The sequence below is a fragment of the Palaemon carinicauda genome, unplaced genomic scaffold (genome assembly GCF_036898095.1).
Source record: "Palaemon carinicauda isolate YSFRI2023 unplaced genomic scaffold, ASM3689809v2 scaffold5, whole genome shotgun sequence".
In the NCBI taxonomy this organism is placed as follows: Eukaryota; Metazoa; Arthropoda; class Malacostraca; order Decapoda; family Palaemonidae; genus Palaemon; species Palaemon carinicauda.
In genome coordinates, this window is record NW_027171761.1 from 846,891 (window position 1) to 874,572 (window position 27,682).

The window sequence follows — 27,682 nt, forward strand, 5'->3', positions numbered from 1 at the left end:
AGAAGGGAAGGTGGTGCAAGGTTGAATGTCATGTTGAATGGAGAGTTACTTGAGAAGGTGGATCCGTTTAAGTACTTGGGGTCTGTTGTTGCAGCAAATGGTGGAGTGGAAGCAGATGTACGTCAGAGAGTGAATGAATGTTGCAAAGTGTTGGGGGCAGTTAAGGGAGTAGTAAAAAATAGAGGGTTGGGCATGAATGTAAAGAGAGTTCTATATGAGAAAGTGATTGTACCAACTGTGATGTATGGATCGGAGTTGTGGGGAATGAAAGTGATGGAGAGACAGAAATTGAATGTGTTTGAGATGAAGTGTCTAAGGAGTATGGCTGGTGTATCTCGAGTAGATAGGGTTAGGAACGAAGTGGTGAGGGTGAGAACGGGTATAAGAAATGAGTTAGCAGCTAGAGTGGATATGAATGTGTTGAGGTGGTTTGGCCATGTTGAGAGAATGGAAAATGGCTGTCTGCTAAAGAAGGTGATGAATGCAAGAGTTGATGGGAGAAGTACAAGAGGAAGGCCAAGGTTTGGGTGGATGGATGGAGTGAAGGAAGCTCTGGGTGATAGGAGGATAGATGTGAGCGAGGCAAGAGAGCGTGCTAGAAATAGGAATGAATGGCGAGCGATTGTGACGCAGTTCCGGTAGGCCCTGCTGCTGCCTCCGATGCCTTAGAATGATGACCGCGGAGGTAGCAGCAGTAGGGGATTCAGCATTATGAAGCTTCATCTGTGGTGGATAATGTGGGAGGGTGGGCTGTGACACCCTAGCAGTACCAGCTGAACTCCGCTGAGTCCCTTGTTAGGCTGGGAGGAACGTAGAGAGTAGAGGTCCCCTTTTTGTTTTTGTTTCTTTGTTGATGTCGGCTACCCCCCAGAATTGGGGGAAGTGCCTTGGTATATGTATGTATGTAGTACAGACATTAAGTGATAAAGAAAATACTCTTTCCTAAACCAAGAGGCTGACCTGATATTTTATTGTAATCGCTATCATTTCGTTTTTTTTAGTTAACCGCCAACAGTGAGTTCCTATTGCAAGTACATATCCTAATGCAATCTAATATTGTCTTGGCTCATGAGCAGTTTTTAATACAGCCTTTTTTTATACTTACCGAATGTTAGCATTGTTGTTGCTGGTTTTCTAAATTTCCACTTCATGACTAGGAGCAATTGAAGCTCCCAACTTCAAAATTTTCCCTTTTATCAAGTCCTATTTAAACATCATAAAAGAGTGTGTACTTGAGTAGTGCAATCGGAACCAGGAGTCCAAATTCACTTTTTTGATGTTTTACATGTTCCAAGGGTCAAAAATTTTACAGCGCTGTTTTCAGTCATGGTATCCTATAATATTTTTTTTATTGTTTGCTTCAAGTTCAAGGTATATCCAGTGAAGACTTAGAATACTAGATCATCTTTAATTTTGCCTAGCAGTTTTTTTTTACATTATCTTTGCTAATTCTGCTTTTCGGACCACCAAGTTCAAAGTTAGTAGGTGATCGTGTCCACCTTTTTATTACTTTATTATGGTGCGAATATTTAATTAAGATTATTTTCAATATAATTTCAGGAAGCTAAAGGTTCATGTTTCCATTGGCAGTGAGCCCTTCCCAATTCAGAATTTTAACTTGTGTATTTTTCTCAGCTAGTTCCTTGCCCAGAGAAGTGTAAACTTTACAGAAACTTATTTTGGTAGGATATCCATGTACTGTATGTTTACCATAGTTAAATTTTGCTACTTCTTGTTGCTCTAAGTTGTCTATATATGTTTGCTAAGACAATCCTTGTAATTATTACTTAATTTGTTATAAAAAAGCAAGAGCTAAGTTTTGATACCAAGTCAAACAGGCTAAGCGTCAGTCATGGGTAAATTTTATATCCAAAATTAATTGGAAGACTAACCTAGTGAAAGTCTGGACAAAAATAAGGAAGATTAGCAGGAAATATATACCTTTACCATCACCTGTAATTGTAAGTAACGGTCAAATGTTACAGAATTCAGAGAAAGTAATTGAAGTATTTGCTAATAATTTTTTCAAAAATCTCTATAAAAATGCTACATCTATGTATTGCCAATAACACATATAAGAAGAGAATCGCCACCTCAACTTTGGAGCTATAGAAATTAGAATCATATCACTTGCCTTTTAGCATAAAAGAAATTTTGTCAGCCTTGTCTACCTTTAATGATTCGGCTCCTGGAATTGATGATATCACCTATTAAAATTATCAAGCTTTTACCCATAGAAAATAAATAATTGTTTGCTCAGTATGGCTCAATAGAGTCGAGAGAGACAGTTTATTTCCAAATATTTGGAGCATTTCTGTAATTTTAGCCTTTATGGAACCTGGAAAAGATGGAAAACAAATGACCAACGATCCGCCGATTGCATTAACATCTTTATATGTAAATTAATGGAAAAGATAGCGAATATACGATTGGTATGGGTTTTAGAACAGAAAGGACTTGTTAACTTCTCACAGGGTACCTTCCGATGAATGTGATCCTGCACTGATGTTTTAGCAAGATTAGAGGCATCAAAGTGTGAAGATTTTGCCAGCAAGAAGTATCACATATCCATTTTCTTTGACGAGAGGAGGCATACAATACTACTAGGAGACACGGCATTCTTCGAACAATGCCAGAAATTGGACTAAGAGGGGAGCTTCCAATGTTTGTTAGAACTTTCTAAAATAACCATCAATTTAAAGTTAGGGTAGGAAGTATGTTTTCATCAGTTCATAATCAAGAAGGTATTCCACTAGGCAGTGTTCTTATCGTAACATTATTTGGCATATCCGTAAATTGCATTAGTTCTGTAATCCCGCATGAAGTTATGCACACCTTATTTGTTGATGACCTCTATCGCATTTGCAGCACTATGATTGGCTGCTTCCAAAAGAAAGATTCAGCAAACTATGAATAAAATAACAAAATGAGGATTTAAATTTCCGACCCTGATTTATGCATATATGGGAAAAGAATTTCTTGCAAAGATAAAACAATATTCTTGGGTTATTATTTGACAGTAAGTTAACATGGGTTCCTCATATTAAAAATTTGAAAGTCAAGTGTATTCTATCTCTCGATTTGATTAGAGTTTTATCCCATACTTGTTGGGCACGGATTGAAAGCATCTAATTCTTTACAAAGCATTAATTTGCCTCTTAGAGTTGCATATGGCTGTGAAATACTGTATATTCCCCAGCAACAAAAACAGCAGTGGCATTATCAGGTTCCGTACACAATGCTGGAATAAGACCAACCATTGGAGGTTTTAGATCATCTCCCATATCTAGTCTCTTAGTAGATGCTTGTGAAATGCCTCTGGAACTTCACTGCCAGTCATTGCTAGTTCGATACTGGTTGAGACTTCAGAAGCTGCCAAAGTCACTCACATGAGAAACTGTATTTAAAGCACTATTATTATTATCATTATTATTATTATTATTATTATTATTATTATTGATATTATTATTATTATTATTATTATTATTATTATTATTATTACTTGCTAAGCGACAACCCTAGTTGAAAAAGCAGGATGCTATAAGCCCAGGGGCTTCAACAGGGAAAATAGCCCTGTGAGGAAAGGAAACAAGGGAATAAAAAAAAGTAATTAACAATTAAAATAAAATATCTAAAGAACAGTAACAACATTAAAATAATTATTTATGTATAAACTATAAAAACTTTGACAAAACAAGAAGAGAAACAAGACAGAACAGCGTGCCTGAGTGTACCCTCAAGCAAGAGAACTCTAACCCAAGACAGTGGAAGGCCATAGTACAGAGGCTATGGCACTGCTCAAGATTAGAGAACAGTGGTTTGATTTTGAAGTGTCCTTCTCCTAGAAGAGCTGCTTACCATAGCTAAAGAGTCTCCTCTACCCTTACCAAGAGGAAAGTAGCCACTGAACAATTACAGTGCAGTAGTTAACCCCTTGGGTGAAGGAGAATTGTTTGGTACTTTGTATTACTTTTTATGATAATCATTCTAAATACCCTAAACCTTTTAGGTATAGAGCTTTAAGAACCTTGGAAATCCCCAAGGGTAAAATTTTAACTGTATAGTACATTAAAGTACTTCCATATTTCAGATTGAAAACTAAAAACATTCAAAGAGATAATGAAGGTCAATTTCTTGGGACACATGGAATGGCATAAGTGTACGCATTGGACTAGGAATATGTTTTTCAAATTCTACTCAAAGAATCAGATTACCTAACCAAGCATTCATTTTTACAGCTGCATGCTATGCTTTTTTAATGGCAGTCAAGGAAATCTTCCAGCCCCCTCATAAAGATTACATTATTTTTGTGACCCCTTAAGTGTATTATTGCATCCAACAATAATAGAGATTCTTGAATGGCTGTGTCTAGTTAGAAATAGAGGTAAGAACATTGAATTTCGTTGGGTTCCTGCTCATGTCGATATAAAGGAAATGAGAAAGCGGACTCTCTGGCAGTTCATAGTTTTATAAGAAATAACTTTATGGTACCTGCAAAAGATATGTACCCTGTCTTTACTTGAAACTTTTATTGGGTGTTGGAAAATAAAAAAATGAGTGAAATGGTTATGTCATCTCACCCATGGGCATAACTTGACATGCAAAGGTCAAGAGAAGTGTTGTTGTGCCAAATGAGAATTGGTCACACCAGATTGACGCACAGCTTTTTGATGGGTGGAGAATATTAACCATTCTGTGAAGAATGCTTGGTGCCATTGACTGTTAAGCATATATCGATTGAGTATCCAAGTTTCTTGACCGAGAGATTGCACGATTTTTACAATTGCAAGGATACCGATGGCATTTACATGCTATCAAATATTCTGGAATCAGAGGGTAATGTACATTGCCTTTTTCAAGTTCCTTATGGTCACTAATATATTTAATAAGATTTATTCATGGTTTGAAATAAGGAGTATATAATAATCATTAAATAAATTTGTTGGCATCAATGACCAGGATGGTCAGATACAATGCCAGATAATATCTAATAATCAATCAGTCAATCCGTGTATCAGGCAGAGGAGTGAATACCATCATGATGACCATGTCCAGAAACCATAGCCATCTCCATCACGCACTGGGATCCACGAGGGATGATATCAGTCCAATGCTTTTTTTCCCTCGTGTAAGAGATATAAGCATTAGTTTTCTGTAACCAAGCACACCAGCTATATCTTAGTGATGAAGAGTTGCATAAAACCAACTATATTCACAGGAGGTGTCTGTGCTATCTGAGGATTACCTGGGAAAAAGCTGGAGCTTAAGGGGTACTGAGTCCTGTGTCCATTCGGCTTCGTTGTCAGAACATGGGGCTTCGTGTCCACTCCTCACACCACCCCTTGTTTTTCCACTCTGATGAGTAGCACGACCTTCCCCACCAGGTCAGCGAACACCACTACACCCACGATGCCCATGTCTGGTCTAATTATTAAGCCCAGATCAGAATCATCCCCATCTCCAATACCAAAAGCACCATCAATACCAATCTCATCGCCACCAACAGCCCATAAACCACTCTCAAAAAGAGCTACAAAATCTTCTCCAACACCAACATTGCATCCCTTTACATGAGACCTCCTTGCACATATCTTTATATCATAATTATGATGATGAACTCCTTCAGTATCACTTTCCCCCTCGGCCACACTGAAATTTTCTCCTCTTATCACTTTGCAAATGCACATCTTGAATCTGATTCACTCATATCTGCTCTTATATTTTCGTCCTTGTTGTCTCTCAGCAACTTGGACCTGATATATAGTATCAGGTTCGTTGTACGACTCCAAACCACATGTGTATACTGTAATCTCAGTTCTGCTCAAATGCCAATGCATAACTTACAGTTGCATCATTTTGCCTTTCCTGAAAAAATCCAAGTCTCCAGCATAGTCATTTTTAAGAGTCCTTAGAACTATACAACGTTCTTTCAAGACATTACCACTGGCATTAAATTGGTCACAAAATCTTCATGCAATGTTTGGTTTAATGAAAATAAATCATGATCAAAGGTGTGTATCCAACCCAAATATACCTAAATATAAGCACATGTCAAAAGACTTTGGCGGACTATCGCATTTGGTGCACGCACAGATATTTATCAGGTTAATTAGTTATTCTGGACCCATAGCAATGAAGTTCAACTAAGGTTCTACCACTAGCATAGAGCTATTTTTTACTTGGACGTCAAATTTTATTTTTAATGAATATCTTAAAAAAATATATCATATTAGGTGCATCAGTTGTTTAAGGGGGTGAGGATTTTGAGAACTTATGTCATTTCCATCACGCTTCAAGGAGTTAAAATGAGTAGACCTACTTAGTAATGTATGAATTCTTCTATTATTATTTTTAAGATATATTTGTTGTATGGCACTGTAATTGATTTCCTGTGAACAAAAATACTGAATAAAAGAATTGACAAATCATGCTATAACTGTGCATTCTATGGCATCATTTAATATTTTGATATAGACTATTTACATTGACAACTGTTTTGATTGCCTCAGTCTGGTTCAGTGTTGCATTGTTTCTTTGAAACCAATCCATGATAGTGAACAGACCTTAACTGAAATGGATATTTGAGTTTTTATATTGTTTTTCACCTGTACATTAAGTTTTTCTTGTAAAAAATTTCATTACTGTGACACCTTTTTATCTTTACAGATATTCTTGATCATCGAACTGGCCCTATTCTCACCTTTTAGCAGTATTGTGATGTGTTTAGGCATTTGCGTTAGTGAATTGTGAAAAGATATTTTCCATCAGATGTTGAATTGCATAACTTGATTTTTAATTATACACGTTAAGTCTTGTGATATTTGGTAAACTCTTCAGAAACAAAAATTTAAAATGTTGAAAATCAGAGGTTACAAGAAAATAACAAAATAAATATAATGTGTATCTTTTGTTTGATAATTAAGTCATGTTGATAAAAAAATTTGTGTATTTGAAGGTAGTTTAGTTGTGATGGTGCTCGTGTCTCACGTATATGACAAAAGATATTTTCATTGCGTATTGTCAGTTCTTGTAAGTCCTTTGAAACAGTTTCCATAAATTCTTAGGAAGGATTTTGCTAAAATGCTGCAAAGAAGATAATGCTTGCTGGTTGCTTGTTCTGTAAGAAAACGGCACTGGAAATTTTCCTTCTATCTGTGTTCATTTCCATACATTTGGAGTGAGCTTTGTGAAGAATTAGTACTGGCTGTGGGCTTTTTACTAAGTGAGTGTATTTTACACTGAAGTCTTTTTCTGATTCATGTATCAGCTAATAAGTATCAGGTCTCTTATCTTATGAAAGCTTATATTTTTGCAATTCTATGAATATGTAATTTTTCACTTCAACATCAGTATATTATTTAAGTTCATTATTGTTTGTTATTTGAATGGATAACAATACAGTATTTCCTTTGTATAATTTTAATTGTGTATATGTTTATATAACAGTACAGCATATTGGTGTAACACATGCAATTTTGATACAGTGTAAGGCACAGATATTTCTTATTGTTTTGTAATCTTTATTTTATATACAGTATTATTCTATGGATGCAAAGACAAGCACTTTGTAGTACTTGCATATCCATACCTCGGTGTTTAAAGAACTGTATTTTGGTTCTTGGTTAATCAGCCTTTGAAAGGAAAGCATTTTGATTCTTGTACCTATGGGCAAAATATAATATCCCAGAACATGTGGTATCATAGATAGAAATTACAGTGGTCGAAATCATGCACAGTTCATAAACAAGAACTCTCCTAGATGCTTTGTTTTGGAGAGACTGCTAGGAGCCACAAAAAAATTAGTTTCTGAAAGGAAAATTTATATCAACTTTGTATCTCTCCCACTTACAGTTTGGTTTTCATTAGCCTTAGGTTTTCAAGCAACTCTCATGTATGAGGGATGAAATTACCTCGATGATGTAGACTGAACTGTTCTCACATAATTTCCCTTCATAATATTTAAACCATGTTTCATATCCCTAGTCATTTATGCTAGAAGATGAGCTATTCCTTAATATTCTTTTGCTACTTTAGATGTCTAAATTTTTCTTGCCCTCCTTATTGGGATTTTCGCTTAACAATGTCTCATGTTGGCGTTCCTTCATTCCACTACATCGTGATTGAGAAAAGATAAAAACCATGGATTATATCCACTGTCATAACCATGCACAACAGTTAGTTGCTGTTGGTATCTTGTCTTTGAGAGGCAACTTTATAACCAAAGTGAACTCTGTTAAAAGATGTTTGTTCTTGATATGTCCCTTTCTTCTAACTACAATCCTTCTAGCAAGTCAGGTTCTTGAAATCAAGAATAACAACCAATACTTCTCTATGCCTTCACATTAGAAACACACTCATAAAAAAATTCTAATTGACTCTACATTACTGTCTGTAAGTTTTGTTTTTCTTGGCAATCAGAATATGGATTCGTCCAAATTTTGTTTCTAAAACACAGACACACATACTTCCACCTTATTATTTCAATTATTGAATTAACATTTATTATATAGTGCAGAAAGTGTTCTCAGTTCCAGCCACTTTTTTCTTGCACCACTATAACATACACAAGAAGGGGCACTAAATGGGCTCCCAGACTTTAGCAGGCCCAAATTCATAATTCTATAACAACTTTACATAGAAGGCTCATCGGCAGTTTATTCACCCACCTACATGTACTGTGGCACTCATCTCTATCTTGTCGGTACTTACATTTCATAAATGCTAAAATCTTTCCTTTTCAGTATTTTTTCTTTAATCCTGTCCAACTAATGCTACTTCCTATTTTCCTTTGTCTTTTCCCTAAGACCTCCTTCAAACCATTGTCTTAGGTTCTCTCCAGTTGATCAGCACTAAGATATCTTTTCACCAATATAATTTTTTTATTATCATGCCCTCTTATCTCTATCATCATTTTAACCCTTTGTTCTTGTAACACTTCTTACTCTGCATATGCAGCCCAAACAGCTCTTTCCAATATTCTACCTTTTTCGTCTTATTAACATTAAACATTACCATTTAATTTTCATTGAAGAGGGTTGGCTTAGTAGTTCCTTCATAGATTGTATTTTTTCTTTCCAGTCACACTTCTTTATCAAACATATGATAGAGATTGTGCTACCTTTTTTTTGTATCACATTCTATCCTATTTCTTCTCTCATCTTTTCTATTAGTTTCTTTACATTTAAATGCATATGCAAATCCACCATACCCATGCTTATGCCATCCATAATGACATTCATTTCTAGATCTTCCTTAGTTTCGTTAACCCTCCAACTCTTAACCAACGTTCTCTTTCTACTTTATTCTCTTCCAAATATTTATGTGTGCAGCTCCTCTTCTCATTTCCTATCTAATATTGAAACATTAGCCAATATCTGTCACTCTTGAGCTCCATTCATAAACTTTTTTCCTTGTGTCATACCTCAGCAACCACATAGGAGGATAGATGTGAGAGAGGCAAGAGAGCGTGCTAGAAATAGGAATGAATGGCGAGCGATTGTGACGCAGTTCCGGTAGGCCCTGCTGCTTCCTCCGATGCCTTAGATGACCGCAAAGGTAGCAGCAGTAGGGGATTCAGCATTATGAAGCTTCATCTGTGGTGGATAACGGGGGAGGGTAAGGGGCTGTGGCACCCTAGCAGTACCAGCTGAACTCGGTTGAGTCCCTGGTTAGGCTGGGAGGAACGTAGAGAGTAGAGGTCCCCTTTTTTGTTTTTGTTTCATTTGTTGATGTTGGCTACCCCCCCAAAATTGGGGGAAGTGCCTTGGTATATGTATGTATGTATACCTCAGCAATTACTGTTTCTTTTCTAAACTATTCTATCTCTCCATCCATTTTGTATGTTGCTTCTTTCTATGAAAACTTACAAGAATCAAACTAAAAAGAAGCAACCAACTTCACTTAAATTTTCTGTTGTAGGCAGCAGGAGTCGATTATTGTTTTAAAAATCCTCATTTTGCATTTTCTTTGAAACTATATTCAGGTGGAAATACTTGTACACAGACGTGTCTTAAGATATTATTTTAATTTTACAAGAGATATTAACAGGAACTTGAGTTTTTAGTAAAATTGTTACTCTTTAAAAACTAATGATACGGTATTCAACATTCCTTTGTTATTTTAACATTAACCTTGTTCATATATTGGTAGCATTTTCAAACTAATCATGAGGGAACTGGAATACAGGTTCAATGCCCATTTGTCAAGCAGCTGAAACCTACTATGCAATTTGGAATTTATTGTTATTTATTTTATTGTGCATTATGCTTGAAAACAATAAAGAAATATTATATAAGTCAGGGGAAAACAAGAGCATAAGAATGACTTGCAATGCTTTGAATTCATAGAAATAGGTGACCCTTCAAAAAATAATTTATATTAAACTGCAGGAACAAAGATATATGTTTCTTTTTGCAATTTCTTTTTAGAAAGAATTAGTTATTGGAAGACGGGTAAATTTTTCATATGTTGTATATATAATAAATGGAAGTAATTAAAGGGGCACTAAGATAACTGAAATACTTATTACTATTGATCTCATAAATGGAAATTATTGCAATGTTTTCTATCAAGTTTAATGTTATGATATTGGCTAGATAGTTAAAGAAATACTGTACCTTTTTCAGTCTTGAAAAATTATAGAATACAAGGAATACTATACTCAATTTTTTTAATGAGGCGCATTTGCACCAACTCGCAGTGGTGCCCTTTTAGCCTGGAAAAGTTCCCTGCTATCTGATTGGTTAGAATGATCTTGTCCAACCAGTCAGCGAGCTGGAAACTTTTCCGAGCTAAAAGGGCACCCCTATGAGTCGGTGCAAATCTGCCTCACTAAAAAGAATTGACTATAGTAGTCTGAATTTTAGCAAGTTGCCTTTCAGTGATGCCTCCATTCCTACTTTCTTTCTTCTGTTTCACTGGCCAGCTTCGTTTACTTTTACTTTATGATGGAAAATCCAATCTTTAGTGGAACCTGGGCTTCAAATGGCCTCCCCAGCCTTAGCTGTATGCCTTATGCTCAAAATTCATAAATCCAATTTCTTTTAATAGTGAATTTTGATTACCTACTTTTATCTACAGTTTGTAATAATTTCAGACCTAACTATTGTAGTAAAGACATAACAAAGTAAGCATTACTCCCTCTTAAATTTAGTCCGATTAGAAAATTTTATCTTTAAAATAATTTTCATTTTTTGGCTTTTACAATAAGATTCAGAAAGTGATTTTAACACTAATATACTTGTGTTTCATTATGATCTCGGCTTGTGAACAATGTAATCCCACTAATTGTAGCCGATGGAATGTTCTCCTTTAATCAATGCCATAAAGTTAACATTAGAAAAGATGTGTCCCTGTAAGGCTAAGAAGCACAGTCCCCGTACAAATATTATATGCTGACCTAATGAAGTAACGAACCCAGTGGGCAGTAACGATGCAAACAGACAATATCATTTTTATCTACCCAGTGGAGAATTTGAACCCATATCTCTTTGCTTACAATACATGGCTATTGCTATAATTCATTTGAGCCCTCAGATCTGAGAAACAGAAAATGCTACAAGTTAAATAGGTATAAACATTGTGGAGACCTTATGCAATATTTATATGTTGGGTATCTGTGCCTTTATACTGTATTTAGATGATGTATTAATTGAAAGTGTGTCATACAACCATGAGTACACATAAATAGAATTCAGTTTGTAATAAGAATTGGCTTCTCTTGACTGAATGTTTAATGAGTTTTGAAAATCTCCTTATGTATCTTTTGAATATCAACAATGAGATCATATTTAGCTTGAATAAACAAAACTATTTTTTTTAATTTGATGTTTAGAAAGTCAAGTTTTTTAAGGATAATATCATATAAGATTTATTATATTTTGTATTACTAAATGAATTTGATCTTTTTTAGGAAAGATAGTTGTTAAAGTGAATTAGCCAAAAAGAAAATTTTTCTCTTTTTGACCATTTGTGTAGTCCTTCAGATGTTAAATATCTCTCTCATCCCCAAAAATCAGTATAAAGCTTCGGTCTGAGATTATCATCTTTGGCATTTGTTCTCTTATTAACCGCATATTTGTCTCATTCTATCTTTGCGAGTTCTTCCTTTTTACTCACTTGTTAGATGCACACTTATTGGTTCCATTTTGTCTTTAGTCCTTCAGGTTTTATCATACATTTTTATTGCATTTTGAGCATCTCATCTTTGTATGGAAATTTCTGATTCCCTTAATTGATGTAATATTCCCAGTTAGCTGGAGGTTTACCTTTGTATCATTTGCTAAACCTGACTACAGGCACACACAGTCACAAAATTATTCAGGAAAAAATCAACCAAATTACACTCATAGTACAAAATCAATTTTATGGACTACAAAACTTTTTGATTTCGGACTACTGTATTACAGTATTGCAGTACAATCAAAACTTACTAAATCTTCAAAACTTAATCACGGTCATAGGGAATACAGTACAAAAATTATTTTTTTTACCATTACATAAACCGTGACTCAATAAAGTTTTCCTCAGCCTTCAACTACCCTAATGTGGGAATCAAAAAGTGATTAATTTAAATAAAAAACTTTGAAATAAAAAAAAGCTTCTGCTCAGTACTTACTGGTAATTGAATTGGAGATTTATAGCTGTTATTTGGAGTCTCAAAATTCTGTCTCGGGACATACGCCGGGATTCAACAATATGCTGGCGAGGCAATATTAATTTCTTGTAGCTCGAGAGATACACTAAGCCGGTGACTCTCCAATTAAAAGTGGGGTGCCTTTAACAGTTCGAAAACCTCGCATAACATCTTACATTTGTAGGTTAACAACATTCTTTGATGCTAACCAAAGACAGAATCCGTAGACTCGGAAGAGGACAATAAAAATCCCGAAAAATCTGGCGATAATTCAGGGAAAATCTCTAGTTGAGACGACCCAAAGAGAGCTGTCATGTTCAGATTAGATACACCCGACATTGTGACTTCAACCTCGAGTTCCAATCTGCGATTCCAACTTCCATCGGAATGCCGGAAAGGGTTCGAATTCCGAGGTGATTTGGGGGTGGAGTGCAATTCCCTTTCTGTAGTTTTTGTCCGTTCAGTTAGATGTGGAATCCATTCAATGACTTGAAACTGAACTAGAGGTAGGTCAGGAACTGGACCTTTGGACATGTCCATGGTGGACTAAATCCCCTGGAGGTGGAACATTGCTGATTCAGAAACAGGGCTTTCCAAACTAACAGGTCTTGACCAATCTGGACTGGACCTCTTGGAGCCATCAGAAAGTGGTTCCAACAACGGAATACGGGAAATTCCAAGAATTCCCGACTCCTGGAGGATTAACGGCACCGTCCTCTCTGGAAGAGGAGGCAAAGAAATGGGGTGTTGGAAATTTGGGCGCAGAAGGGTGAACCACTAATTCGGGAGTCAAAATTGGAGTTTCACACATTTCAGTGGGGCTGTTCTCTCACAATTGGAGGACAACACGATCTCTGACTGATTCAGGCTTCAATACAGGAGTCTCATCAAAATTTTCTTGCTTGAGGGTACACTAGAGCATACTATTCCATCTTATTCTTCTTTCTTTTGTTTTGTTAAAGTTTTTATAGTTTATATAGGAAATATTTATTTTAATGTAACTGTTCTTAGAATATTTTATCTTTTTCTTTTTTCCTTTCCTCACTGTGCTATTTTCTCTGTTGGAGTCCTTGGGCTTATAGCATCCTGCTTTTCCAACTAGATTTGTAGCTCAGCAAGTAATAATAATAATAATATAACTAAGCATTTGGTGCTCTTTTCCTCTCATAGGTCCTAGCTGGCTTAAGGATGAGTGTGGGCTGAGTAATAGTTCTCGTAGGACGGTAACTTTTCCTCTGTCGTCGGTACTTGTTACAATCTCAAGACAAAAGGTATGATGCGACTATTGCAGCCATCCCATACGAGTTACTATCACTACTAGATTGAGATGAAGTTGGACTATTATCCACAAGTCCTGAACTATTCTGAGTCTCGGCTACAGAATCAAGACCCCTCAGATACCAGAAAAAGTACCTCTTAAGATAGACTGAAGGTTCAAGCCAGGCCTTTAGCTGGATATGGTGAGCTTTTAACAGTTCCCCATCAGGCAGTCTCTGTAGCTCATAGGTAAATTTATTCTCTTGTACCTTAGTAACACGGAATACCTCCTCAAACCTAGGGATGAGTTTGTTCGACAGAAAGTGGCCCAACTGATGCACCTTCTTAATAATCAGAGAACCTCCTTAAACAGTTTGTACTAAGGACATCCTTCAGTCCATGGGTCTCTCATTTCTCCTTACAGAAATGGGACACTACAACATCGTGAGCACCATACAGTAAGTTCTCAGCTGACGTACAACTAATATCAGTGGGGTGGGAATGATTGTAGCTAAGAACTGCTCGGGATAAATACTGGTCCCATTTCCGAGATTCCCCAGAAATCACTCAGTAACTCACCAATGGTACGGTTCACTCACTCCACTGTGCAATTACTAGAGGGTTTATATGGAGTTGTTTTCACATGTACAACATTGTATCACTCCAACAACTCGGTAAATTCCTGAGAAAAAACTTGGTCCTCAAGTGCTTGGCATATCGTACTGCTCCTCTTATTTCTTATGGGTACTGATTTCACCCACTTGGAATAATGGTCGACTACCATCAGACACCCAGTAAAACTAGTACTGGTTGTTGGGAGACTCACAAGGTCCATAGCAACCAATTCAAAAGGAGAAGAGGTCACTATCTTAAGGTTGGCGGGGCAACCACCTCCCTTAAAATCCTTCAAGTCTGACATTCCCAACACATCCAGCACATATCCCTGATTACAACAATCAAAGATTTGTACCAAATGAGTCGACGGAGCATTGCAGTCATTTTTCTGATCCCCCAGTGAGCATTCTGGAGATGTGTGTCTACAACTAGGTTAATCAGGACGTTGAAAGGGATTACCGGGACCGCCAAGCCATCTAGGTTCCGCTTCACTAGCAGATCTAGGTGCACCGCCAGGTCAGACCAATATCTAGAGACCAGATAGAAGCGTGAAACCCGAGATGCAGGAGCTTCGGAGTAGATCATCTTGATGACAGATTGGATCCGTTGATGATCTTCCTGGATCTTCACCACCTGACTAAAGGACAGAAGAGCATTCTCGGAGAACACTCCACAATCAGGTTCAGGGTCAGTCATTTTCATGACAGTGGTCTCGGTATGCAGCGGGAAGACAGAGTACTTTGAGAGACAATTGTAGAACAGCAGTGTGGTCATACACCAACTGTTCTCATTCAGCCTCTTGAAATCAGTAAGATAAGGCTATGACTTAGAAAATCTTAGAATCCCTCATTCCCCATAATTACATCAAAATTCTTATGCAGACCTACGTACTTTGCTTCCTATAGAACTTTACTAAATCCCTAAACTTTGAGTAAATTAACATCTTTTGAGTAGCTTAACATTGGGATTGATGCAGGTAGAGTACTCTCATACCTGTTTATATCATCTCATTTGAAGAGTTGATCTTGATTGCACTTGTTCATGTATCACTAAGTTAGATACTATGTTCTATTGAGACAATGGTTTTTACTCTTGTATGAGTACATGAACATTTTCATAATGAAATATTTCGTTGATACAAACCAATCCTTATCATAAGGTTCCTCCTCTCAGACATCAGTTCAAAACTGAAGCCTTAGACTGAATAAGGGAATGAAAGAGTTGAAGGTTTGCCCTACTGATGAAGTCTTTCAACCATAGGAAAAACAATGTCAAATTCTGCTGGGTAATTCTTTGGTATACCATCCTTCATCACAAAGTGATTAATCCTAGTTAGATATTGATTTTTAACCGGAAAGCAAAAGTTATATTTTACAAAAAGTACAGTATTAATTTTGTGATGATTCGTTTAATTTATTTATGTTTAATAATTAGTCAGAAGAATTATTGCATAGGTATAAGAATGCCTGAACAATGAGAAATCAAAATTTCTATTGATATTTTCAGAAGCAAAAATGGTATTACACTTTGAAAGTGATTTCCTTGAAACCCCCTTATGTTCATATTGCTTTTCTCTTGATGCTGGCTAATTGTTGACAACTACCTTAGTACTAAAAATATTCCCATTTTGTTTCCCTGTGATATTCCTGCCCATCTAATGTAGTGTTTGGATCATATGGGTTTGTACAGCAGTATTATTGTATAGGTAAACTGTGCCCTATGTTTTTCAGTTCTCACGTTGTCCTTTGTTCATTCTAACGTCTCTACCTGCGCTTCAAGTTGTCTGTTTGTGTTAGGAAGTTCTATAGAAATTGGATTTCCTTTTTAATAGAAAAGGGGATGTCTTCATCTGGCTTTGTTATGTCTTCTTTTGAGAATTGTTCAAGGGATTTAATGCTGTACGATATTGTTCATCATTCTCTTAGCGTCACATGCTGGGGCAAACTTGTGATTTAAATAACCATTGTTAAAAATGTAGTTGCCTCTCAGTTCCTCTTATGAAGGATTATCTTCAGTTAGTAAAAGTTCTCTTAAAATATCCAAGTTGTGAAAGGAAGTTTCCTTTAATTTCAAGAGGAAAGTCAGAGAAGACTAGATTAGTTGATTACAGTGAAAGTAAAGTTAACAATGCTACGTTTGATAACACCAAGCTTGTGGGATTTGATAGGAATGAGCTTCATAAGCTTTTTTTACAGATTTTGCTACCTTTCTGCAATCTCAAAAGGCCAGCAAGCCTTGGGCCAAAGAGGCAATCGTAACCTAACCCGCCCTGATTCGAATCTTGAGGTAATTCCTCAAGCTGTGCCTAGCAGTTCTGCTGTGTAAGTCAATAAGAGCCCTGTTGGTACAGCACATTAATGTATAATATGATTGCCTCTCATCGTGTATTGGTCTTTGCAACTACTTCAGGCCTTTCTAATGCAAAAAATTAGCATTGCTTTGATCCAGTCAGATCTGTCTACCAGATCCCATGATAGAAGACTGGGCTGCCAGTTTGGATCCTAATATCCTCTGAGATAATTATTCATGAACATTTATTTGCATTTATTAACTATTTGGCATAATGGTGGGTTCCCTGAACCGTGATTGTAAATATTAAAATCTTTTGAAGCATCGGATGGAGGTGAGAAACAGTTGCATCATGTTTCAAGTTGTAGCGGTGGTCAGCCTGGTGTAGGCTTGGCCACTAACTCGTCTCATATTTCCTATATTGATGTTGATGTGGGTACTAGCACCTCCACTGCTAAAATCAGTCTCTTAACTGGTCCAGGGACAAAGGGTTGTAAAGAAATAGAAAGCCTTGTTGTTTCTATTTTGGAAAATTCTATGGAGCATGATCATGAAGGTGAGGAAAAACAGAAGAGACTGACTCCTATAGGGGTGCCTTTATCTAAGATTTGAACACAGCTCTTTGCAGAATTGTATCTGAATAGATTGGCTCAGGTAGATGCTGATAGCTTTTTGTCTGTTATTTGTTTTAATGCTATGGTTTCTAAAATGGGAGCAAAAGGAAGTCCTTGGATACAGGTTTTATGATGAGTTGATCAAAAATCTGTTCTCTTGGCATTAGAAGAGGTAGTATAGTTGAAGTTTATCTTTTGCAGAGTCTATAGTAGGGGTTATATTGACTCTTATCACATAAAAATTAGAAGCTTACACAGTTTTTGTTTAGGCTATTTAATCCGTTTACATAAAACTATTTTGGATAGGTCTCTGGAGGATACTTCACTATTTGGGAATTTTTTTTTAAATTGAAAATAGAAAACAACGTAGGTCTGATGTGCATAAGTTGGATCTAATTACTTATCCTATATTTTGGCCCATTTTAAATCATTGGAACCCATTTTTTTTGGCCCATTTTAAATCGTGGAAACTATATAAAAGTTGGACCGCCCTTGGACGTCGTACCCGATTTTCAGACCTCATATAATTCATGTAATGAATAGAATTCTCGTACCACACATGCAATTCACATAGTAAATTCTCGGACCTCACATATACTGTAATTCATTATATGAAGCTAGTTTTATGATTTATAAAAAATTATGATTTAGTGTTACCTTCCTAGTAGTGAAGCAGTTTTGGAAGCAAACACAGGTTTGAGACGTAGTTTTAGGGTACGCTTAAGATACGAAAGTCTAAGGGTGTTAGATAAGTAGGTAAGGGTACGGCAGTGTAAAAGGGGTAGGTTAAGGATAAGGCAGTCTAAGGTGGGGTAGGTAAGTAGGTAAGGATACGGCTGTGTAAAGAGGGTAGGTTAAGGATACGCCAGTCTAAGGTGGCGTAGGTAAGTAGTTAAGGATACAGCAGTATAACGGGGGTCGCAGTGGAGGCAGTAGCCAACCAGTAGGTAAGGATACGGCCATCTCTTTCTTAGTTTACCTTGAATTACTATTGAACCATTTTTAAGCAAAGGAGTCTCTAGTAATTTAAGGTAGATATTAGGCTAGGGCTTTATGTTTCCTAGATCTTTCCTTCATCTCCCATTATACATCTCCCTACTCCGCACTGAGTCGTGATGTTAAGAGGCTGTTGAACAAGTTTTGACTTCAAGACTGAAAGGCAAAGGGTATAGTTTGTCCACATGGTAGTATTGTTATACTGTACACTTGCATATGATTCCAACACTGCATTAGAGGGACAAGACTATTACAAGAAAGAAAACTAAATTTTATGGATTTAGCATAGAAGTCAGCAATTCTCTAGCTTCAAGAGAGAAGCTGTATGACACCAAATGGATTTTGACGTTGGAAAAATCTGTTAACCAAAGATAACATAGAAATAAGTAGTTTTTTATATTTTTTTTTAATTGCTCAATATCACATAACAAATTTGCTTTTTGCTCTCTTAAATGATATTGATATTTCTTAGCTTTAAAACAAACAACAACAAAAATTTGTTGTCAACTATGAAATGCTTGTCATTCCTTTATCAATATGTGTTTATGAATATTTTCTTTCAAGTTTTGTATACTGAGTATAAATCATTATTGTCAGCTTATGTACAGTAAGGATATAGAATGATAGTTGGAAACTTCTGAACAAAGAAGAGTGTCACAGACCAGCAACAGGTTGGAAAAAGTACAGTATAAGTCACAATTAAAATTAGGTGTGAACATGTTCTTTTATGTGAATAAATTTATAGTAAAGCCCCTTAGCTCTAATTATTTTCTGCTTGTATGTGGTAGAAGGTTTAAGTGGTAATGTAAATGGTCTTGGGTGTGTCCATGTCATATACAGAGAAACATTGGATACAATTGGACTTGTTTTAATTATTGATCAGCCTTTTTTTTCTTTGATCTTGATGAGGCCCTCTTATACACTTGGCTCATGTAGAAACACTCACAACTATAATTAGAGCTACATTGCTTCTAACAAATCTTTACACAGTATTATAAAACATTTGGAGTTGTGGCTACTAACAGTTGTGCTGGTTTTGCCAGATGTAAAAGAAATCTATCATAGATTTTTAAATCCTTTTAACCCACCGTGGTGAGTTAAGTATCATTTATTTTTCAAAAACATTCTTGTTGAATTTTTCAACCTTGTTATAAATTTAGGAAATCAAAATAGTTTACTCATTGCCTTTATTTGTGTGGGAAGTTTTAAATACATAAGTCTTTGTTTTTTTGTACAGGTGATTTGAATTATATATTTTCTCCTTTTATTTTAATTACATTTTTATAAAATGTTTATTATGAAGAAAATATTATGTAATGCTTCAAAGATGCCTTTCCTTGAGTTTTTTCCCACTAATATTTATTTGGTAAGTATACAAAATTTTGTTTAGTAGTAACATCAACCGCTTTTGCAGATTGTTTTAACAATATGGACAAAATTAACTATCTGATAGCTTTAGTTGTTTTAGTTTTTCTTATAATCTGTACAATACGCCGTTACACAATCGTCTAGATTGATGCTGAGCTAGTATTTGTTTCAGAGAAGTCCAGTAAGCGGCAGGTATAATTTTAATGAAATCATTTCAATGAATCTTACCTAGTGTTCGCCATGCTTCTCCATCAAAGCTACGGTTTTACGGCCTCTAGCTTAAAAAATGTAGAGGTTTCATTCTCCCTCTCTTATAGTGCTTAATCCCTTAGTATGTTACTGGCTTGCCAACGTCATGTGTGATGTTCCATGTTAAAGAATATTGGCGGGGGAATGCCTCTTAACGTCATAATTGTTGTCGCTCTTGAACAGCAAACTACTCTGAATCTTGTACAGCGCAACTTTAACTTTTGTGCTCCAAGGATTGCTTTTGGGTTTAGTAAATAGAGGAATCATATGCAGATATGTTTTCACTGGTTTTAATATTCGTTTATGCTCTAATTGCCTATGAAATAGATTTCTTTTATGGCAAGGTATGTGATTTAAAGCATGAATGTTCGGAGTGTGCAGATTATTATGAGTGGATGTTCGGAGTGTGCAGATTATTATGAGTGGATGTTCGGAGTGTGCAGATTATTATGAGTGGATGTTCGGAGTGTGCAGATTATTATGAGTGGATGTTCGGAGAGTGCAGATTATTATGAGTGGATGTTCGGAGTGTGCAGATTATTATGAGTGGATGTTCGGAGTGTGCAGATTATTATGAGTGGATGTTCGGAGAGTGCAGATTATTATGAGTGGATGTTCGGAGTGTGCAGATTATTATGAGTGGATGTTCGGAGAGTGCAGATTATTATGAGTGGATGTTCGGAGTGTGCAGATTATTATGAGTGGATGTTCGGAGTGTGCAGATTATTATGGGTGGATGTTCGGAGAGTGTAGATTATTATGAGTGGATGTTCGGAGGGTGCAGATTATTATGGGTGGATGTTCGGAGTGTGCAGATTATTATGAGTGGATGTTCGGAGTGTGCAGATTATTATGAGTGAATGTTCGGAGTGTGCAGATTATTATGAGTGGATGTTCGGAGAGTGTAGATTATTATGAGTGGATGTTCGGAGAGTGCAGATTATTATGAGATTATTATGAGTGGATGTTCGGAGAGTGCAGATTATTATGGGTGGATGTTCGGAGTGTGCAGATTATTATGGGTGGATGTTCGGAGTGTGCAGATTATTATGGGTGGATGTTCGGAGTGTGCAGATTATTATGGGTGGATGTTCGGAGTGTGCAGATTATTATGGGTGGATGTTCGGAGAGTGCAGATTATTATGGGTGGATGTTCGGAGAGTGCAGATTATTATGGGTGGATGTTCGGAGAGTGCAGATTATTATGGGTGGATGTTCGGAGAGTGCAGATTATTATGGGTGGATGTTCGGAGTGTGCAGATTATTATGGGTGGATGTTCGGAGAGTGCAGATTATTATGGGTGGATGTTCGGAGAGTGCAGATTATTATGGGTGGATGTTCGGAGAGTGCAGATTATTATGGGTGGATGTTCGGAGTGTGCAGATTATTATGGGTGGATGTTCGGAGAGTGCAGATTATTATGGGTGGATGTTCGGAGAGTGCAGATTATTATGGGTGGATGTTCGGGGTGTGCAGATTATTATGGGTGGATGTTCGGGGTGTGCAGATCATTATGGGTGGATGTTCGGGGTGTGCAGATTATTATGGGTGGATGTTCGGAGTGTGCAGATTATTATGGGTGGATGTTCGGAGTGTGCAGATTATTATGGGTGGATGTTCGGAGTGTGCAGATTATTATGGGTGGATGTTCGGAGAGTGCAGATTATTATGGGTGGATGTTCGGAGAGTGCAGATTATTATGGGTGGATGTTCGGAGAGTGCAGATTATTATGGGTGGATGTTCGGGGTGTGCAGATTATTATGGGTGGATGTTCGGGGTGTGCAGATTATTATGGGTGGATGTTCGGAGTGTGCAGATTATTATGGGTGGATGTTCGGAGTGTGCAGATTATTATGGGTGGATGTTCGGAGAGTGCAGATTATTATGGGTGGATGTTCGGAGAGTGCAGATTATTATGGGTGGATGTTCGGAGAGTGCAGATTATTATGGGTGGATGTTCGGAGTGTGCAGATTATTATGGGTGGATGTTCGGAGTGTGCAGATTATTATGGGTGGATGTTCGGGGTGTGCAGATTATTATGGGTGGATGTTCGGAGTGTGCAGATTATTATGGGTGGATGTTCGGGGTGTGCAGATTATTATGGGTGGATGTTCGGGGTGTGCAGATTATTATGGGTGGATGTTCGGAGTGTGCAGATTATTATGGGTGGATGTTCGGGGTGTGCAGATTATTATGGGTGGATGTTCGGGGTGTGCAGATTATTATGGGTGGATGTTCGGGGTGTGCAGATTATTATGGGTGGATGTTCGGAGTGTGCAGATTATTATGGGTGGATGTTCGGGGTGTGCAGATTATTATGGGTGGATGTTCGGGGTGTGCAGATTATTATGGGTGGATGTTCGGGGTGTGCAGATTATTATGGGTGGATGTTCGGGGTGTGCAGATTATTATGGGTGGATGTTCGGGGTGTGCAGATTATTATGGGTGGATGTTCGGGGTGTGCAGATTATTATGGGTGGATGTTCGGGGTGTGCAGATTATTATGGGTGGATGTTCGGGGTGTGCAGATTATTATGGGTGGATGTTCGGGGTGTGCAGATTATTATGGGTGGATGTTCGGGGTGTGCAGATTATTATGGGTGGATGTTCGGGGTGTGCAGATTATTATGGGTGGATGTTCGGGGTGTGCAGATTATTATGGGTGGATGTTCGGGGTGTGCAGATTATTATGGGTGGATGTTCGGGGTGTGCAGATTATTATGGGTGGATGTTCGGGGTGTGCAGATTATTATGGGTGGATGTTCGGGGTGTGCAGATTATTATGGGTGGATGTTCGGGGTGTGCAGATTATTATGGGTGGATGTTCGGGGTGTGCAGATTATTATGGGTGGATGTTCGGGGTGTGCAGATTATTATGGGTGGATGTTCGGGGTGTGCAGATTATTATGGGTGGATGTTCGGGGTGTGCAGATTATTATGGGTGGATGTTCGGGGTGTGCAGATTATTATGGGTGGATGTTCGGGGTGTGCAGATTATTATGGGTGGATGTTCGGGGTGTGCAGATTATTATGGGTGGATGTTCGGGGTGTGCAGATTATTATGGGTGGATGTTCGGGGTGTGCAGATTATTATGGGTGGATGTTCGGGGTGTGCAGATTATTATGGGTGGATGTTCGGGGTGTGCAGATTATTATGGGTGGATGTTCGGGGTGTGCAGATTATTATGGGTGGATGTTCGGGGTGTGCAGATTATTATGGGTGGATGTTCGGGGTGTGCAGATTATTATGGGTGGATGTTCGGGGTGTGCAGATTATTATGGGTGGATGTTCGGGGTGTGCAGATTATTATGGGTGGATGTTCGGAGTGTGCAGATTATTATGGGTGGATGTTCGGAGTGTGCAGATTATTATGGGTGGATGTTCGGAGTGTGCAGATTATTATGGGTGGATGTTCGGAGTGTGCAGATTATTATGGGTGGATGTTCGGAGTGTGCAGATTATTATGGGTGGATGTTCGGAGTGTGCAGATTATTATGGGTGGATGTTCGGAGTGTGCAGATTATTATGGGTGGATGTTCGGAGTGTGCAGATTATTATGGGTGGATGTTCGGAGTGTGCAGATTATTATGGGTGGATGTTCGGAGTGTGCAGATTATTATGGGTGGATGTTCGGAGTGTGCAGATTATTATGGGTGGATGTTCGGAGTGTGCAGATTATTATGGGTGGATGTTCGGAGTGTGCAGATTATTATGGGTGGATGTTCGGAGAGTGTAGATTATTCTGAGTGGATGTTCGGAGTGTGCAGATTATTGTGAGTGGATGTTCGGAGTGTGCAGATTATTATGAGAAGTGTATGGACGACTTTGTGAAGCTACTTTCCAAAATGGTTTGTGACAGGGACTCAAAACGTAAGTGAAAAGAATTTGCAAATCATGAAAGAATTTAGATCAGGCTAAGCCAATTAATCTGGGTGATAGAATAGATTTATTTTGTTTGAAAAGGGAAATAAGCTGGGTGGTGTTGGGAATGGAATGAGATTGGTGGGCATAAATCTCATTTTCTGTTTTTTGTAGCGGTCTTCCTCTTTCCAGAAATCTATTCCCTCAAGTAATGTATCCATCCATCCATATACCAAAGGCACTTCCCCCAACTTTGGGGGTTAGCCGACAACAACAAAAAACAAAACAAAAAAGGGGACCTCTACTCTCTACGTTCCTCCAGCCTAACCAGGGACTCAGCCGAGTTCAGCTGGTACTGCTAGGGTGCCACAGCCCAACCTCCCACATTTCCACCACAGATGAAGCTTCATACTGCTGAGTCCCCTACTGCTGCTACCTCCGCGGTCATCTAAGGCACCGGAGGAAGCAGGAGGGCCTACCGGAACTGCGTCACAATCGCTCGCCATTCATTCCTATTTCTCGCACGCTCTTTTGCCTCTCTCACATCTATCCTCCTATCACCCAGAGCTTTCTTCACACCATCCATCCACCCAAACCTTGGCCTTCCTCTTGTACTTCTCCCATCAACTCTTGCATTCATCACCTTCTTTAGCAGACAGCCATTTTCCATTCTCTCAACATGGTCAAACCACCTCAACACATTCATATCCACTCTAGCCGCTAACTCATTTCTTACACCCGTTCTCACCCTCACCACTTCGTTCCTAACCCTATCTACTCGAGATACACCAGCCATACTCCTCAGACACTTCATCTCAAACACATTCAATTTCTGTCTCTCCATCACTTTCATTCCCCACAACTCCGATCCATACATCACAGTTGGTACAATCACTTTCTCATATAGAACTCTCTTTACATTCATGCCCAACCCTCTATTTTTTACTACTCCCTTAACTGCCCCCAACACTTTGCAACCTTCATTCACTCTCTGACGTACATCTGCTTCCACTCCACCATTTGCTGCAACAACAGACCCCAAGTACTTAAACTGATCCACCTCCTCAAGTAACTCTCCATTCAACATGACATTCAACCTTGCACCACCTTCCCTTCTCGTACATCTCATAGCCTTACACTTACCCACATTAACTCTCAACTTCCTTCTCTCACACACCCTTCCAAATTCTGTCACTAGTCGGTCAAGCTTCTCTTCTGTGTCTGCTACCAGTACAGTATCATCCGCAAACAACAACTGATTTACCTCTCATTCATGATCATTCTCGTCTACCAGTTTTAATCCTCGTCCAAGCACTCGAGCATTCACCTCTCTCACCACTCCATCAACATACAAGTTAAACAACCACGGCGACATCACACATCCCTGTCTCAGTCCCAATCGCTCACTTCATTTCCTATTCTAACACATGCTTTACTACCTTTGTAGAAACTTTTCACTGCTTGCAACAACCTTCCACCAACTCCATATAACCTCATCACATTCCACATTGCTTCCCTATCAACTCTATCATACGCTTTCTCCAGATCCATAAACGCAACATACACCTCCTTACCTTTTGCTAAATATTTCTCGCATATCTGCCTAACTGTAAAAATCTGATTCATACAACCCCTACCTCTTCTAAAACCACCCTGTACTTCCAAGATTGCATTCTCTGTTTTATCCTTAATCCTATTAATCATTACTCTATCATACACTTTTCCAACTACGCTCAACAAACTAATACCTCTTGAATTACAACACTCATGCACATCTCCCTTACCCTTATATAGTGGTACAATACATGCACAGACCCAATCTACTGGTACTAATGACAACACAAAACACACATTAAACAATCTCACCAACCATTCAAGTACAGTCACACCCCCTTCCTTCAACATCTCAGCTTTCACACCATCCATACCAGATGCTTTTCCTACTCTCGTTTCATCTAGTGCTCTCCTCACTTCCTCTATTGTAATCTCTCTCTCATTCTCATCTCCCATCACTGGCACCTCAACACCTGGAACAGCAATTATATCTGCCTCCCTATCATCCTCAACATTCAGCAAACTTTCAAAATATTCCGCCCACCTTTTCCTTGCCTCCTCTCCTTTTAACAACCTTCCATTTCCATCTTTCACTGTCTCTTCAATTCTTGCGCCGGCCTTCCTTACTCTCTTCACTTCTTTCCAAAACTTCTTCTTATTCTCTTCATATGACTGACCCAGTCCCTGACCCCACCTCAGGTCAGCTGCCCTCTTTGCCTCACGTACCTTGCGCTTTACTTCCACCTTTTGCTCTCTATATTTTTCATACTTCTCTATACTATTACTCTGCAGCCATTCTTCAAAAGCCCTCTTTTTCTCTTCCACTTTTACCTTCACTCCTTCATTCCACCATTCACTGCCCTTCCTCATGCTGCCTCCAACAACCTTCTTGCCACATACATCACTTGCAATCCCAACAAAATTTTCTTTTGCTAACTTCCACTCCTCCTCTAAATTACCAGTTTCTCTTACTCTCACCTCGTCATATGCCATTTTCAACCTTTCCTGATATTTACTTTTTACCCCCGGTTTTATTAGCTCTTCAACCCTCACTAGCTCCCTTTTACATCCACCTACTCTATTCCCCCACTCTTTTGCTACAACCAATTTTCCTTCCACCAAAAAATGATCAGACATACCATTAGCCATACCCCTAAACTCGTGCACGTCTTTCAATCTTCCAAACATTCTTTTAGTTATCAACACATAATCCATTAATGCCCTTTCTACTACTCTTCCATTTGCCACTCTTACCCATGTATACTTATTTTTATCTTTTTAAAAAAGCTAGCACTTATTACCATCTCTTGTTCAACACACATATCTACCAGTCTCTCACCACTCTCATTTTCACCTGGTACGCCATACTTCCCAATGACACCTTCTACCTCTCCAGCGCCCACTCTAGCATTTAAGTCACCCATAACAACTACATAATTCCTTCTACCCAGTCCTTCTACACACATAGTTAATTCATTCCAGAACTCATTCCGCTCTTCTTCACTTTTCTCACTACCTGGCCCATACGCACTGACAAACGCCCAACATTCCCTACCCAACCTAACCCTTACCCACATTAACCTAGATGATATCTCCTTCCATTCCACTACTTTACCTGTCATCCATTCACTCAGCAATAAAGCCACACCCTCTCTCGCTCTTCCCCTTTCAATCCCAGACACTCTACCAGACATTTCACCAAACATCACTTCACCCTTTCCTTTCATCTTTGTCTCACACAAGGCCAATACATCCATCCTTCTACTTCTAAACATACTTCCAATCTCACATCTTTTACTCTCTATCGTACTACATCCGCGCACATTCAAACACCCCAAAACTAAAGAGTGCGGGGAGCAGTCACTCTCCCCCCAGCTCCATCTCTTTGTTGCTGTCTCTCAGGATTTTTTATACAGGAGAGGGGGTTCCCAGCCCCCTCGTCCCGTCCCTTTTAGTCGCCTCTTACGACACGCAGGGATAACGTTGGCGCTATTCTAATTGTTTTATGCCCCCGCGGCCACATAGGTAGTTGATAATAAGAATGAGACCAACAAAACTCGTAGCCTAACCAATTTTGATTTAAACTATAGGGTAGCTTGTACTAATAATTTAGTTGTTCCAACACGGAGTACTTACCTCAAACTACTTTCTTAGGAGTATCTGGGATCTCCTCCCATCCGACCAGAGTTTTGTGTAGTTTACCCTATTCCTGTTTTCTATGAGAGGTAACCTCAGGCGGAG

General features: G+C 38.3%; 1 protein-coding gene across 1 annotated transcript in view; it reads left to right on the forward strand.

The window, feature by feature from the left end:
* Nucleotides 1-10,861, forward strand: part of LOC137637029 (uncharacterized) — a 318,070-nt gene extending 307,209 nt beyond the window's left edge. Inside the window, exon 11 of the mRNA XM_068369339.1 lies at nt 6,667-10,861. Within this exon, the coding sequence (XP_068225440.1) occupies nt 6,667-6,707 (41 nt within the window). The 3' untranslated portion in view covers nt 6,708-10,861. The remainder of the gene's footprint in view (nt 1-6,666) is intronic.
* Nucleotides 10,862-27,682: the final 16,821 nt, after the last annotated feature.